Source organism: Pristiophorus japonicus, chromosome 14 (assembly GCF_044704955.1).
Source record: "Pristiophorus japonicus isolate sPriJap1 chromosome 14, sPriJap1.hap1, whole genome shotgun sequence".
Classification (NCBI taxonomy): Eukaryota; Metazoa; Chordata; class Chondrichthyes; family Pristiophoridae; genus Pristiophorus; species Pristiophorus japonicus.
The window spans coordinates 56,840,260-56,855,682 of NC_091990.1; the positions used below are offsets into that span (position 1 = coordinate 56,840,260).

The window sequence follows — 15,423 nt, forward strand, 5'->3', positions numbered from 1 at the left end:
CCTGAAGCACTTTGAGACCTCCTTCTGCCCGAGGGGCAGCAGAGATGTTTGTTATTAAGTCCTCACTTGGGTTTACAGTCAATGTTCAATCAGAGCACTGAATGGAATTCCTAGCTCCTGTCCCACCCATTCCGACCGTGTCCTGTTCTCCTCTTCCCCACCCCCCGCCCCCACAATTCAGTTTTGGGCCTATCTACATTCTTTTTCTGGTGGGAGACTCCACCCTACCTCGGCAATCTTGTCCAGCCCTTCCTCCCCGAGCCATTCAGTATGTTGGCTGAGCTTTCAGCCACCACATCCTTGAACCCACTCTTCCTATACCTCATCTTGCCACCCTATACCACGTCAAACCTCCCTCGTACACAGTGCCTCCAGACCCCTCCTCCAACTCCACCACTCTCCCCATCTTCCTTTCATTTGAATGCCACTACATAAATGAGAATTGCTGGAGACAGAGACCACCTAATAATGCACACACACGACTGGTGACGCTGGCACAGAAATTTAATTAAAATTCAACACAATGCTTCGAACCTCAGCAAGACTACAGTTTGAGGGAGGGGGGGGAAACTGAGTTGATATCAGAATGTCATTTTAGACTAGAGAGGAAACCATGGTAACAAAACAGAACACAAATAATTGGAGAGATACAAATCTGGTTAAATTCTGGACAACAAGAGTGACTTTTAACAATTCTTTTAGTGATAAGGCAGTTCAGCAAAATTTTACAAAAATAGTTCAACAGTCGTACTCCTCCCTCTTCGTGTTCCCCTCCCCTCAAAACTATTTACTTCTATGTATAAAAAAATTCAATATAGTTATTGCAGTCGAGAGCACGTGTCACTTTTTTTTTACAATTTTTTTTTAATACATACATAAAAAGATACAAAATAAAGAGATCAAGCAAGATGCATTAGAGAGGAATAGGGGAGGCCAGGCACGGAGTAGAGGTGAGATTATCTGATTGTCAATATAAAATGTATCTAAATGTTTATCCAATATCTGTTCATTAACATTAATCCCAAGATCTAAATCAACAAGTGACTTAACATTTGAAGTCAGATTATGTAAAGAATTCTCCCAATAAAAAACTCAAAGGAATTTACAATCCTGTTTTAGTGTGTGTTGCTCCCTCTTTCCCAGTTTGCAATGGTGTCATTGCAGCATCTCTAAACATTCTGGAGAGTAGTTCACATTGGGGGGGGGGGGGGGGGGGGGTGGAGGGCAAGTGAGGACAGTGAAGAAGCAATGCAACTTTAATGTTATCTTGTATATTCAGACTCTTGCACTTTGTAGGGCTGAGATTTAATGGGGCCAATTGAGGGAGCAGTGTCACACTATGTAAAGCAGGGTATTTGCCCAAGGTGGATGGGTAACTGAATTGCAAAGCTCTGAACTGAAAGGTCAGTTACTGCTGGAGCCATTGCATGCACAATAAGGAAACTCTCCATTTTGGCTCAAGAGGAAATGATTGAACAGTAGTTCCTGTTGCAAGCGTTCCCATCATTCAAGACTGCACAATTCTGTTTACACTAGCTCTCTAAAGAGCAAACAAGGATAACTCATACATGAACAGTAAAGATCAGCTTTTGCTTCACTGAATCTCTTCTTTGAGACTTTTTATTTTATCTTTAAGGGCAATTTGAGGCCAGTTGAATTCCCCAATAATTTGAACCTCATTTCCTATTCCTTGTCCAGCCTCACTCATCCCATTCCAATTGAGTTTGCCAACAGTGGTCTGTGGGAGGGGACAAACAGTGGAGCCAGAGACAGATTTTAAAAGTTGGTTCAAATAATGTACAGAGCCACATTAAAACTGACTGCATTTAGTTTATTTTTCCAATTGGTATTCCCCCGCCCCCATTTTCTTCCCTCCAGTAGCTTGCTCAAGGCCAACCTGTTCCCACGCAACACTCAAACACCCACCCTTTCCACAACACAGGTCATCGTACTGTGGTCAAGCGCGGGTCATCGCACTGTGCTCAAGAACAAGAACGTTGATTGATTCTCCTCTCCTTAACCCAGTGACATAAATTACCAAATGTAGGCCACGGTGAGATCAGCTAACTCAGCATTGACCAGGAACCGGATCATTGGATAAAGCCATTGAGCCATCACTGTCTTTGAACTTTTGCAATAAAATTAAATGTTTTAATCCAGTCCTTAGCTCTCGAGTGGGGATGAGATGGGGACGGGTGGGTTTAAAGGTGATCCTTGTGGCTGGCCAAGATTGTTAATTCGGACAGTTCTCTACCTGAACAATCAGGATAGAGTCATGGGTGGTCACATCTTTCCCGCTACTCTACAAAAACAGCGAATGCGCAGGGCTGGGGCTAAGGGGGGGGGGGTTGGAGATGAGTCGCCAGTCTCTTTTTTTAAGAAAAAAAACTAAAAACAAAAATATAGAAACCACTGCTGCCATCAATCACATCTGTGAGAAAGCATAAGCCAAGCGTCACAACCAAATATGGAGATGTGCAGATCCCAAAAGGAACTAGGGAAAAGAAATTATGAAGGATCCTTGAAACATGTTCCGCTCGAAAGCTGGCTTCAAAAGTGAAAGCGTTTTAAAACCCATGTTGTTAAAATAAGCATGCGGCAATATCTGGGGCTCAAGAAAATGGCGGTTTGGGGAGAAGATCCTTCGAGAATGCAGGGTGCGACTTGTGGTGGGAGACATCTAGCGGTACAATTGTTTTTCCCTGTCAGTTTCACATTTTTGCAGCAGTTTCCTATTCCAGACTGAGCCCAGGAGGCTCCGGGAGGGCCATAATATCCGCTGTACACAAGTCGCACCATCATGCGTGTTTATAGTTTCTTTAGTTCTCTAAATACACCGGGGGGGGGGGGGGGGGGGTGAGGGGGAAATTACACCCCAGGGCGACCTGTAGCGCTTTGATGTCAACTAGCGGGGTATCTTACAACACAGGTACGACGCCTGCACGGCACTTTATATAGTAAGTTGCATTAAAGACAGGTGTTTTTGGTCCTTTCAATCCCAAAGGGTCCTTTACCCTTACCCCCACCACAACGAATAACCTACTACATTGTAAACCCTAGAGAGATCTGGACGAAGAAATCTCTTGCGGCCTGATCCTAGTGACCAGCTTCTATGCTCGAGTCGATGCAGTGATGCCAGAGGCAGGCCTCAGTCCCGTTCGCCGCTACTGTTCCATCCCGCCCAACTTCTTCTCTTCCTGGGTCGCGACGCTGCTGACTTGCCCATCCTCCTCCTCTTCCTCCTCCTCCTCCACCCCTTCCTGTCCACTGCCTTGATATTTATCATGCGTCCACTTGGGGCTGGTGTTGGACTTTTTGTACAGGAAGCGGCCCCTCCCGCGCTGGAAGTTGCCACGGCCCCTCTTGTTTGCCCAGTAGTTGTCCCCGTCTCCCTCACGGTCATCATGCTGCACAGAAACACACAGGGTGGGGGTGAGGAAAAAAAAAAGAGAGAAATTATATTAAATGTACATTAATAGTACAGTCAGGCATCTATTTTGATCTGCTAAGGTCAATATATAAAGGTATACCACCTTTTAAGGTTCAACGGTATTGGCGTGGGGATGCAGTCTTGGGTCTGTGTCACCTCCTCTCCAGCGTCAGCCCACTGGTAAATTTAGCAGAGTTATGACCCCCCCCCCATTAAAACACAGTCTAGGGCCAATAACAGCTCAAGAGGAGATAGGGGTTGGCTGTGGCTCAGTGGGTAGCACTCTTGCCTCGGAGTCAGAAGGTTGTGGGTTCAAGTCCCACTCCAGAGACTGAAGTACAAAATCTAGGCTGCCACTTCAGTCCGTTACTGAGGGAGTGCTGCATTGTCGGAGGTGCCGTCTTTCGGATCAGACATTAAACCTCTCAGATAGACTTAAAAACTCCCATGGCACTATCTGAACAGTTGGTGCATTCTCGCCGGTGTCCTGGCCAATATTTATCCCTCAACCAACATCACTAAAACAGATTATCTGTTCATTATAACATTGCTGTTTGTGGGAGCTTGCTGTGCGCAGATTGGCTGCCGCGTTTCCCAATTTACAGCAGTGACTACACTTTACAAAAGTACTTAATGTCTCTATGATTTGGAGCAACACTGAGGCCATAAAAGCATAAATGCAAGTTCTTTCTTTATTTCAGCAAAATACATTCTAAAAGGAGACACAAACAGAGGGAATCACAGCTGCCAACAACTGGCATCCGAGAAGAGAGGTTAAAGCAGAGATCGATGGGTTGTTACTGTAACCCAAGTCTGTATTTGCACTTGTAGTACTGAATGAAAACGGCTGGAACAATTCAACTGCTCTCCCAAAATAAAGGCTTAGTTTACACAGGCAGCACATTTCTTTTGGTCGGTGTCCACATCTACCAGCTCTCAACAAAAACAAATCACTGCTCCTTCGGCTCCAGATCACAGGGCAGGGTCTCTTGTGTAACCTCAGAGTATGATGCAGCAACAATCGAGGCGAAATGGAGATCCATTACTCTCAGCAGCAGGATAATCCACTTCCATCTCTCTCTCTCTCGCTCTCTCTCTCTCTCTCTCTTTCTCCTCCCCCTAACAGGACAAATTCATCTCTCAATCCTAATTATTCCACTTATTTCCTCCCTCCCCGTAGAACAGAGCCAAGGCGCTTGGGGCAGAGATCAATAATTATTCAAACCCCATTAACCAATTTCAGCTTCCACGCTACAAAATATTCCATTTATCTGGGCACCTCCTCTAAAGCCGATGGGAAGGTGAGGCAGAAGCTGTTTTTAGATCTTGGGGCACAGGTACAAGGAGGAAGAAAACCTCAAATCTCTCTATCCCCCCCCCAATGGTCCAGTCTGGTACTACAGCCACCAATTCATGGGAATAGGAGGCCACTCAGCCCCTCAAGCCTGTTCCAACATTTAACTACATCATGACTGATCTGTATCTCAACTCTTATTTTCTCCCCGTGGTTCTATATCCTTTAATACGCTTGCCTAACAAAAATCCACCGATTTCACTTTTAAAATTTTCTATTGAACCCCAGCATCAACAACGTTTTGGGAGAGTTCCAGATTTCCTCTCCCCTTTGTGTGAAGAAATGCTTCCTGATTCATCCCCTGAATGGCCTGGCTCTAAGTTTGTGCTTCCTTTGTTTTGGAGGCATAGCCTTAAGATGAGAGCTCGACCGACTGGTTGGAGGTGATGTCAGGAAGCACTCTCAACACAAAGACCAGGAACATGCCTGCCCTGTATGGCCTGACTACTCGCTGGACCAACTTGCTGAGCTATTGGGCAGCACTGGACACACACCTAGACCTGCCTTGATTACAAACGGCTGTTAGAAGCTGAGTGATGTTTCTCCCTCCCCTCGGCATAGATTAAACAAGCGACTGACCCAGCCCGGAGCCCTGGATGCTTGTGGACACGTACCAGGTAGTACTTTTTGCTTTTTGGCGTGTACTCGGGATCCCAGTCCTCTTCGCGGGGTCGCTTTTGGAAAGTTGGGTTACCGGGGTTACTGCTATTGCTGGGACCAGGAAACGCTCCCCTGCCATATCCTCTTCCTCTTATTCTGAACTGCTGCATTAGCATAAAAAGGAAGGTGTGATTGGGACAGGTATTCAACGAGTTACATTTTCAGACCTTGATGCAAAGTAGCAGTGATGGAGAATGGAATGTCCACTTACTCAGCATGCCGAGGTGACAAGGCTCTCCAGGCTCTCCGTGCTAACTTGGCAACGCACCTCTACCCACCCTCGCTTCCAGCAAGACATTTCCACACTCTACACTCTCAATCGTGGACATTGTTTATTAAACAGATGGGAACATCAAGCTTTAAAGCCCAGGCTTGGCCTTCCACCGAGAGAGAGAGAGAATCAAAGGCTCAAGTCGGGAAGTCCAGAATTAAACATCCCTCTCCCTAAGGCTGCTCAGTGTCACCTCCAAGCCTTGGAGACCTGTGTATTTCTATGAGATCTTTGTATAAAATCTGGAGCAAAAGTCATACAGGCCAAAGGTTTAAAACTGGGATGAGGGGTGATCGGCAGGAAATGTTGGATGGAAGCAGCTTAATCTTGTTGTGTAGACCATTGTTCTCAGGAAATCAAAATAAAACCCTGTAGCTAAGGGCCCACACTGATTTGCCAATGCCCAAAAGCAATGGTCACCATTCAAGAACAAGGCGTTTCCATCCAGAATCGTTTGCAGACTCCAACTCTACCCTGCTGCACTCTAGAACAGAAGAGACCATAACTCCATCTCTGGAAAAGACAGGAGCCAAATTATAGATACGGATACAGTCAGCAACTTCCAAAATACTTCTGTGCTGTTATTGGTAACTCTCAGCTAGATCATCGACACCAGAGAAAAAGCATCAAAAATCTGGACGCCGATGGCTGGAGTTACAAATAGCATGCAAGCCCCCTCCCCTCCCCATCCAAAAAACACCAGGGAACACAAAAAGTTAGAGAGGCTGATAGCAGAAAGCACCAAGAGTTTTCAGGTTCTGCTTACAAAAATTCCACGTGCTCTGCCTCGTGTTGGTGGGCCCGGTGGGCCTGTGAACTCTCTCGTTCCAAGGCGAGCCTTGTTAAAGCCAGGCGTGGCCTCCTCACGGCCTGCCCCCTCTTCGCGTTCATCTTTGCCCTCGTGTGATGGAGAGGATGAGGAAGATGAGGAGGATGACGAGCTGGACCTTGCCCTGACCTTCTTGCGTTTTCTGTTCAAAGAAAATCATACAAAAATAAAAAGTTATTTTAGAACACTTACACTCTCGTGCGTCGCTGGGTCCCTCGAGTAGCAACGTGTTGGTTTGAGAGGGACTGGTACCAACTCAGACGCTGGCCTCAACCACATTCAAAATCACCCATCCTCAATGATCAAGCATCAGTTGGGGTGTTGCCCAGGTGCCAAGTGCTTTCTCCTGCCCACACACCTTTCTGGGTACAAGGCGGGGATGGAGAGGCAAGTGATGGCCTTTCTTAGCTACTGCACCGACAGTAACAAGATCAAAGTACAAACCAGCTCTGCCGAATGAAGTGAGCACGGAATCAGAAGACAAGTTTGGGGGGTGAGAGGGGGCTGTAGTACAACAATGTAAGAAAAAAAAGACAAAAAATTATCAAGCCCAGTGTAGCAGGGATTCAGAAACCTGCACATCCCATGGTTGGTTGGCGAGATCGGCTGGCCATTCGTTAATTTGAAATGAGCCGCCATTTTGTAGAGATGTAGCATTGTACGCCAGCCAGGTACGCCAGATAGTTTATACCTCTCACACTCCCTTAAACACAACTTCCATTGGCCGAGAACTGGCAGCTTCCATTGTCGCCACTGGAATAATCTTCATGCTGTGGATCCATGTCCATTATGAACTAGGTAAGGAGTGTAACCAGCCCCAGTATTAGGAACAACATTGGAACTCATTATCTGAACGTTAGCATTGGTTCACTTCCACCAGAACTGCACGCCACAGGGTTTGACAGTGCTGATCAAACCACAATCCCACTCATTCACTACCCACAATGCCATTTGCTACCATCAGTCTTGGCTGTGAGCGGGCAGCAGCCTCGCTGCTTTTGGGGTGATGACATCACTAATTGTATGGAGTTTTACATGGAGAATGAAAACTGCCAAATGAGACCACGTGTACATGTCCATCAAGGGTTACATAAGGGAGGAAAACAAAATGGCGACAGCATAAGGTAGTATCCTGCCAGAGTACACAGCCACTATCCCCCACAAGGAAAGGCCCATTGTGTCATTGGGAGGAGGCAGCGAACAGCAGCGGATGATCCAGAGGGAAACGGAACAGTACCTTTGCTTTTTCGACTCCTTGTAAGCTTTGGGAATTTTCCCGGATTTTTCCTTTGAGCGTTCGCGTGAATGGCTTGAATCTCTTGAATCTTTGGAACTATCTTTTTTATGATCGCCCTCCTTGCTTTTATATTTCCTACGCTGCTCAATATCTAGGCGAAGGTCATCTGGTTCATCCCTTAATTTTCCTTCTCCCTGCTGGAAAGCATTCGATATAAAAAAAAAGAAACACAGTTAACACAGACTGCAGCTGACCAGCAGCAAAAGAACCCAAAATCGTGTCAGAAGGTGGCAATGTGAATTTGTATTTCCATGCCTTTTTAAAAAATAATAGATTTTGTACAATCTAGCTTCCAGCTCTCTCTCTGCTGCTGGGGTATACCTGGTATGTACACACACAAGATCATTGGAATTGAAACAAGACTTGGAGTGCTGCAAAAGGACATGGCCTGCACTTCATTCTAAGTGATTTCTTTAAATTCCGAACCTGACCGAACATGTGCTATTTTAACCCTGGTCAACCTCTCTGGAATTATATGGATCACATGCACAGGCAGTCCACCACGAATATAATGCTTTACCTCAAAGTACGAGGGGCTGTAATCAATATCGCTATTTAAACACCACAATCATCCTTCGTCCCCTTCCCTCTGACCTTTTATGTTTGTCAGAACAATTCCAGAGGAAAAAGCCGTAGTCAATGACGGCAGGGATGCTCACACACCCATCAAGAGGAAGGAATTCAGGAGACAGTGTTACTCAGCCAATGACTGAGCTCCGTGAACAAGTCCACACCCACCCTCTTCCCAGTGGTTGGACCCACACCATCCCTGCCCCACTCAATTGGGAATCGATCCACTTCATTTTTGGTTGCTCCAACCAAGTCATCCTTTCCCCTACCAGGTGATGTGAAGGGGATGCTCCTTCGCTTGCCATTTCCTCAGCTTATTACCCCCTCCCTGATTTCTATTTGTTCCACACGAGGAATTCCCATCATTCCCATCAACATGGGTTCCAATGGCCAGTTGGAACAGATTGAAATATGACATCACTGCAGAAGCTCTCCCTTCAATGTGCTCACTATCCACAATGCCCATCAGATGCCAGTGAAAGAGGATTGAGGGGAGACTGATACACAATTTAAAAAATAAGGACGTGAATCAGAGAAGCATCTTGTGAAAAATGAGGGTAGTAAACAGGGTGGTGTATTTGGGAGAGGGAAGGAGATGATCATAGATAAAGAATCAGGACCTGAAGACTGATAACTTCTTCAGACAGCTACTGATTGTTGGAACAGACCACTGCCCAGTGCAATAAAAACGGACTGAAGCATTCAAATTGCAGTTGGATCAGGTTCCGCTTCAGCAGAGAGTGAAGGGATATAGTTTGGGGGTTAAACTAAAATAACTTGGTCAGGTCAGGATGTGGGTAGGCTGAATGGCCTCTACTCGATGCGATATTCTATCCTTACTCCAAGTGTGATACCTACACCCCAGGAAAGGCTGGATTGGTCACCATGGCGGCTGTGCAGGATGAATGCTAGCCCCAGAAATGGAGCAGATAGCATGGGGCGGGATGTTTGCCTCGTTCCTGCATCTTGTGTGAAGTCAGTGGTACGAGTCACCGAAAGTTAACATGAAGGTACAGCAAGCAATTAGGAAAAAAAATGATATTTTAGCCTTTATTGCAATGGGGTTGAAGTACAAAGGTCAGGAAATCTTGCTGCACTTATATAGGGCTTTGGTGAGACCACTCCTGGAATACGGTGTATAGTTTTGGTGTCCATATCTAAGGAAGGATATACTTGCCTTCGAGGGAGTGCAACGAAGGTGCACCAGATTGATTTTCTGGGATGAAAGAGCTGTCCTATGAGGAGAGATTGAGCAGAATGGACCTATACTCTCGAGTTTAGAAGAATGAGAGGTGATCTCATTGAAACCTATAAAATTCTTAGAGGGCTTGACAGTGTAGATGCGGATTGGCTGTTTCCCTTGGCTGGAGTGTCTAGAACGCGGGGTCATAGTCTAAGGATAAGGGCTCAGCCATTTAGGACTGAGATGTGGAGAAATTTCTTCACTCAGAGGGTTGCGAATCTTTGAAATTCTCTACTCCAGAGGGCTATGGAGGCTAAGTTGTTGAGTATATTCAAGACTGAGATCGATAGATTTTTGGGCACTAAGGGAATTGAGGGATACGGGGATAGGGTGGCAAAGTGCAGTTGATGTAGAAGCTCAGCCATGATCTATCGAATGGCGGAGCAGGCTCCAGGGGCCGTATGGCCTCCTCCTAGTTTTTATACCACTGGAGTGAAGCTTCCCATGTAACCACAGCGGGCAACACCGGACCATGCCGGCCTTGGGCAGAGGGAGCTCGGCCACTTGGCATGGTAGTTACACCCCATTCCCCCTAGTGTGGGATGTTGCGCCGCAGTGCAGCAGACAGCAGACAACACACACCACAGGCACTGCCCTATCAGGCTGCGATTGTCTTCTTGCTTACAATCAGCCCCTAGGGTCAAACCAGAAACACGGTCAGTCTCACCTGTCGAGAACAGGTCAGTCATTCTTTCTCTCTCTAAATTTGCAATTGCAGTTCTGTGCAATTGGAAAATGACACACTGACTGCAGCAGTGCACTGCAAATGGACACTAGCCAGCTCCTGGCAAAGTGATGGAGCCAGCGGAGAGGTCAGATGTTTAAAACACAGGGCCCCGACCTTCCCACAAAGAACCTCATTGTGAAAGAGTTATAGGTTATACACACCCTGACAATATTCTGACACAATTAACGAACACAATTCGATGCATCTGCCAGAAGAGCTTCTAAGCAGAAAGAATCGAGTGCAACACATCTGGAAAGGATAGGAGCTCAGCACATCTGGAAAATGAATCCTGGGACAAACAACTTGACAATTTGCAGGTTCCGCCAAGTTCTGTATTTCAGGCTGTATGTAGTCACACTTAAAATATGAGTTTAATGTTCTGTGAAGTCAATATTTCCCCCTTCTTCTCCCTCAGGTGCTGACTCGTACTGGGGTAATTCCACAGGTGCCAGCAGCTCTCTGGTACCTCACTAAATGGGCATTCTTTTGTGTATCTCGATTGCAGGCTACTCGATGATAGCTTGCGACGCTCTCTTAGTGCCAAAACTGGAATGCACAGCCATTAAAGGGAACATTCCAAATTATTATGGATTGGTCTAGAATTGGAGCATGTGGAACAGGGCAGGAACAGCAGCAACTGTACAAGCAAATAGGAAAGGGAGGAAGGGAGGGGAGCAGGAGAGGGGGAGCAGGAGAGAGGGAGAGAGGGAGCAGGAGAGAGGGAGGGAGCAGGAGAGAGGGAGGGAGCAGGAGAGAGGGAGGGAGCAGGAGAGAGGGAGGGAGCAGGAGAGGGGGGGGGAGGGGGGTAACAGGAGAGGGAGAGAGGGGGGGTAGCAGGAGAGAGGGAGCATGGGAGGGAGGGAGCATGGGAGGGAGGGAGGGAGCATGGGAGGGAGGGAGGGAGCATGGGAGGGAGGGAGGATGGGAGGGAGGGAGGGAGCATGGGAGGGAGGGAGGGAGCATGGGAGGGAGGGAGGGAGCATGGGAGGGAGGGAGGGAGCATGGGAGGGAGGGAGGGAGCATGGGAGGGAGGGAGGGAGCATGAGAGGGAGGGAGGGAGGGAGGGATCAGGAGTAAATAGGAGAAAGGAACAGGAGCAAATAGGAGGGAAGGAGGAGTGAATAGGAGAAGGAACAGGAGTAAACAGAATGTGCGCTGTGCAGAGCCATTCCACTGAATACTTGAATTCAAGGCATCTCAAGTCGAAGTCGCAACCATTTCTGGGCACAGTGTCAGCCTATGGCAATAATATGCACCCTCAATACCAGAATTGCCAAGCATTATTGCCACTTCGAGGGCAGGACATACTCTACAGTTCAATACCACTATTATCGGGTGAGTTAAGCCTACCACACCTGTGGAATAAAATTTCTACCAACTGTCACTCTCGGTTGAATGCAGGTGTACTTTATAAATGTGCTTTTAAGTTCACCTTGTGGGACAGACACGAGCTTGATCCCCACAAACAGTAGAGATAGCGTCCAACTGATAGAACTATCCAATGAGGTGCTAAAGGACCCAAGTTAAATGAATTAGTCAGCCTTTGACTTAAAATATGTGCTTATGCAGTACAAATGTTTGCCATTAGAGGTCGCCAGCACATTTAATACCATATTACTGACCACGGATGGGGGAAAAAGGGGATGATTTCCTCAATGCATAATTAATTCCCTAACCTTTATCTAAACACATTTATGATTTTATTACACAAAGCACTCCAAGCAAACCTTCCCCTCATATTTACAAAGCATGGTGAGGGGAACAAGGCAGTTCCTAATCAATCCTCAACTCATTTGCTCTGACTCACTCAATCTACCACTGATTGCCTCGAGATTGGCCTGGGAGTCAGAATGGACACCTAGCTCCAACTGTAGGCCCTAGATGAGGCACTAAATGCCTCATGGAATCTAGTTCAACACATACAAATAAATGGCATAAAAATACATTCTGCCTAAATCCTTGCAAAGTTATTCAACAAAATATATAAACAGGCTGTTGCTCGGTAACCGTTGCCATTGGAAACACCCAACATCCAAGAGGCCTAAGCTCATTCCCAATATTAAGACATTCCCTGATCAGAAATACCCAAATATCCCAACACTACACAAGAGATGACGACAAGACAGGTTTCTTAAAATGCCAACTACATTTGAAAGAGTTAAAATTTTCTTCAGAAAAAAAATCCAAAATACTTACAGCTCAGTCAGAAAAGAAGTGTTCCTGCATCAGTCACTCGCCTTTTTTTTTATATTTTTGCATTTTTCTAAAGAGTTTTTTTTTCCAAAAATGTCTCCCAGTGTCTCAATCTCACCTCAGCAGGCTCTGACAGCATCTGCCATACTTTTAAGCACGTCACAGAGGTGAAGATTAATTTAATAAATTAAACACTTTTTGCAGCTCAGTTTTTTTAGAACAATTGTTTTGGGGGGCCTTAAAAGAAAAACACAAACTTATGATAGGAGAAACTCCAAACAAAAATAAAAAAGTTATTTGTCATTGTACAGACATTACCCAATAGCCATGCATTAAAAACACAAACACAGCATTGGTAAATCTACGATTAAACACCAAGTTACCTTGTAGGTGCTCTCCTTCTGGCTCTTTATTTCCTCACGGAGATGCATACGTTTCTTTAGTGCACTGGGTGAAATATCAATCCGCCTTTAAAATGGAAACCAGCATCAGAGCGAAGAACGTTAAGGCAGCAGAGTCATTAAAGATCTGGTCGTTAACTTTTGAGGGGGATTGGATTAAATTTTGTGCTCAACGAGATGAGAAGTGTTTGCAGAGTAGAACACTTTGCTATTTCAGGTGTCAGCATTGAGGTCTCCCAGATCAGGTACAGCACAGCCAGATGCAGAGTAAAGCTCGGTTTAAATAACGTGCCCGAGTCCCAATCTCTGACGAGCTCTTGTGTGGCGTTTACCATTTCCGCACACGTATTCTCTCAGCATTTGAACAACATCGTCAAATTAGTCCCGATTTATACAGAGTTAGGGACAGCTTTGTGCTGGAGGCCCATGTCCATTCGGAAGTGGATACAGATTGCCCAAACCATTTCACATTCAACCCCTGGAAGCAATCAGAGAAACCTCCATCTTATTCTGGGTTGGATTCAAATTCAGTTTCAGGAGTGACAGAACAAACTCATTGTGCCACTCTGTGCCACTCACTTCCGCTCCTATTTTTAAAATTAGCCAAAAAAAATTACACTTGTTCAGGCAAAATAGTAAGTGGAGAAGCTGTGCTTTACATATTACCCAGAACTATTCCCCTCAACTCTCCCTTTTCAACCTTTCATGCCACACCTCCAACTGTGGGTAGGGTAGGGTAGGGTAGGGTGGAAACTTGTTCCTAGGTCTGTCAATGCTTCTCTATAACTGGACACTTGGAAACACGAAGGCCCTCCTCAACCCTTCTTGGTGCCACCCTCAGGCAGCCAAGCCTGGGAACTGTGTGCGCTGGAAAATGGTGGATGCTGCACCTTTGATGACCGTGGGCATTTTAAAGTGCTTCACAGCCAATAAAGTACTTTTGAAGTGGTTGTAATGTAAGGAAACATGACAGCCAATTTGTGCAAAGCAAGGTCCCACAAACAGATGAGATAATTCACCAGATCTTTTATTGGTTAAGGAACAAATGTTGACACAGGAGAAACCCCCTTGTTCTTTTTCCAAAAAGTGCCATGGAATTCTTCTACACTCACCCAAGAGGGGAAAAGGGGCCTTGGTTTCACATCTCATCAGAAAGATGGCACCTCTGACAGTGCAGCACTTCCTCATTATTGCACTGGAGTGTCAGCCTAGATTTCATCCTGGACTTGGGGGGGGGGGGGGAGGGGGGTTCTGGAGTAGGATGTAAACCCGCAATCTTCTGACTCAGAGATGAGAGTGCTACCACTGAGACAAGGCTGACACCACAGTGCCAGCAGGTAATTCCAATACAAGAGCTGAATGAAAGCAGGCCTGGGGAGGGGTGCAGTGTGGGTATAGAAGAGAATTGACATTGGCTCTACTTCTGACTGTCCTTCAATGCCTGGTCACAGAACAGCACTGGCAGGAACCAGGAACACATCACTGCCTTGCTGCAGAAAGCCAACATGTGCTGCAGTGAGGAGGAAAAAAAGTATACAAAAATGTCACAATCCAAGGACTATACAGCAGATTGTCGAGTGCAGGATAGTCCAGTGGTCAATAATTGAATATTAGGATTTGAACCTACGAGCCTCTCAATAGGGAGTCTCGGTATTACATTGCCGAAGCTTACTAACCCGTTTGACAAAAAGGAAAACCAGGTACCTATGAATCTCTGGGCTCTTCTGCCTGGGCACCTCCTGCTCAGATGTTCTCCTTTGGTACATTGTAAAGCGTTCGTTTAACGTGACTCCTGCTGACTTGAAGTAATGCTCTGTTGGTGCCAGAGAAGAAATATAGCCCAGTTAAGAGACTTGCGCAAGAGTGAGAGGGATCCCCATCTTATACAGAAAATAGATTCTACGGTAGTTAATAATGATACACTCAGAATACCACCCAGAGGAGAAGCTAGTCATTGACTGCAAGTCTCTCAGTGCACACCAACACCTGGTCGCACACCCACTCTGTGAAAGGCCTGCTCTGGTACCATTTTCGTGACCACCACATGTTTTGTTCTACTGTTGCCGTTTCTAGGGTGCTCAAACATAGCATCAACAAGAGGCACTGATTCATCCCTGCAACCTCATGACAGAGATCGGGGAGGTGGAGTGAGGAAAGTCATTGTCAAGCTGCTCCTACACACCTCCTTTTGTAGGTGGCCTGAATGATACACTGACTGAGATTTCTTGAGCAGACATCGCATTCACCCCTTGTGCACGTGGGGAAAGACAACACAACTACTTCAAAACAAATTGTTTTACATTTACATTAAAAGATTACAGCAAACATACAAATTATTAAACAATGCTGGTTAGATGTATATAGCAACTGGCCATCTGGCCCTCCATGGTACACGCAGGGTTGGCGTTGAAAGGAAGGGATCATCACCTCTTTCGCTGCTCCATCTTT

At 46.1% G+C, this 15,423-nt stretch overlaps 1 protein-coding gene across 9 annotated transcripts in view; it reads right to left on the reverse strand.

Moving 5' to 3' along the window:
* Positions 1–486: 486 nt before the first annotated feature.
* Positions 487–15,423, reverse strand: part of LOC139279915 (thyroid hormone receptor-associated protein 3-like) — a 142,180-nt gene continuing 127,243 nt past the window's right edge. For 8 of the 9 annotated variants that reach the window (XM_070899233.1, XM_070899238.1, XM_070899234.1 and 5 more), the window contains 6 exons: positions 14,680–14,788; positions 12,958–13,042; positions 7,782–7,978; positions 6,482–6,686; positions 5,399–5,548; positions 487–3,407 (listed from right to left, as the gene is read on the reverse strand). In XM_070899233.1, the coding sequence (XP_070755334.1) occupies positions 3,165–3,407; positions 5,399–5,548; positions 6,482–6,686; positions 7,782–7,978; positions 12,958–13,042; positions 14,680–14,788 (989 nt within the window). In that variant the 3' untranslated portion in view covers positions 487–3,164. The remainder of the gene's footprint in view (positions 3,408–5,398; positions 5,549–6,481; positions 6,687–7,781; positions 7,979–12,957; positions 13,043–14,679; positions 14,789–15,423) is intronic. The other variant, XM_070899236.1, reaches the window with a different exon arrangement.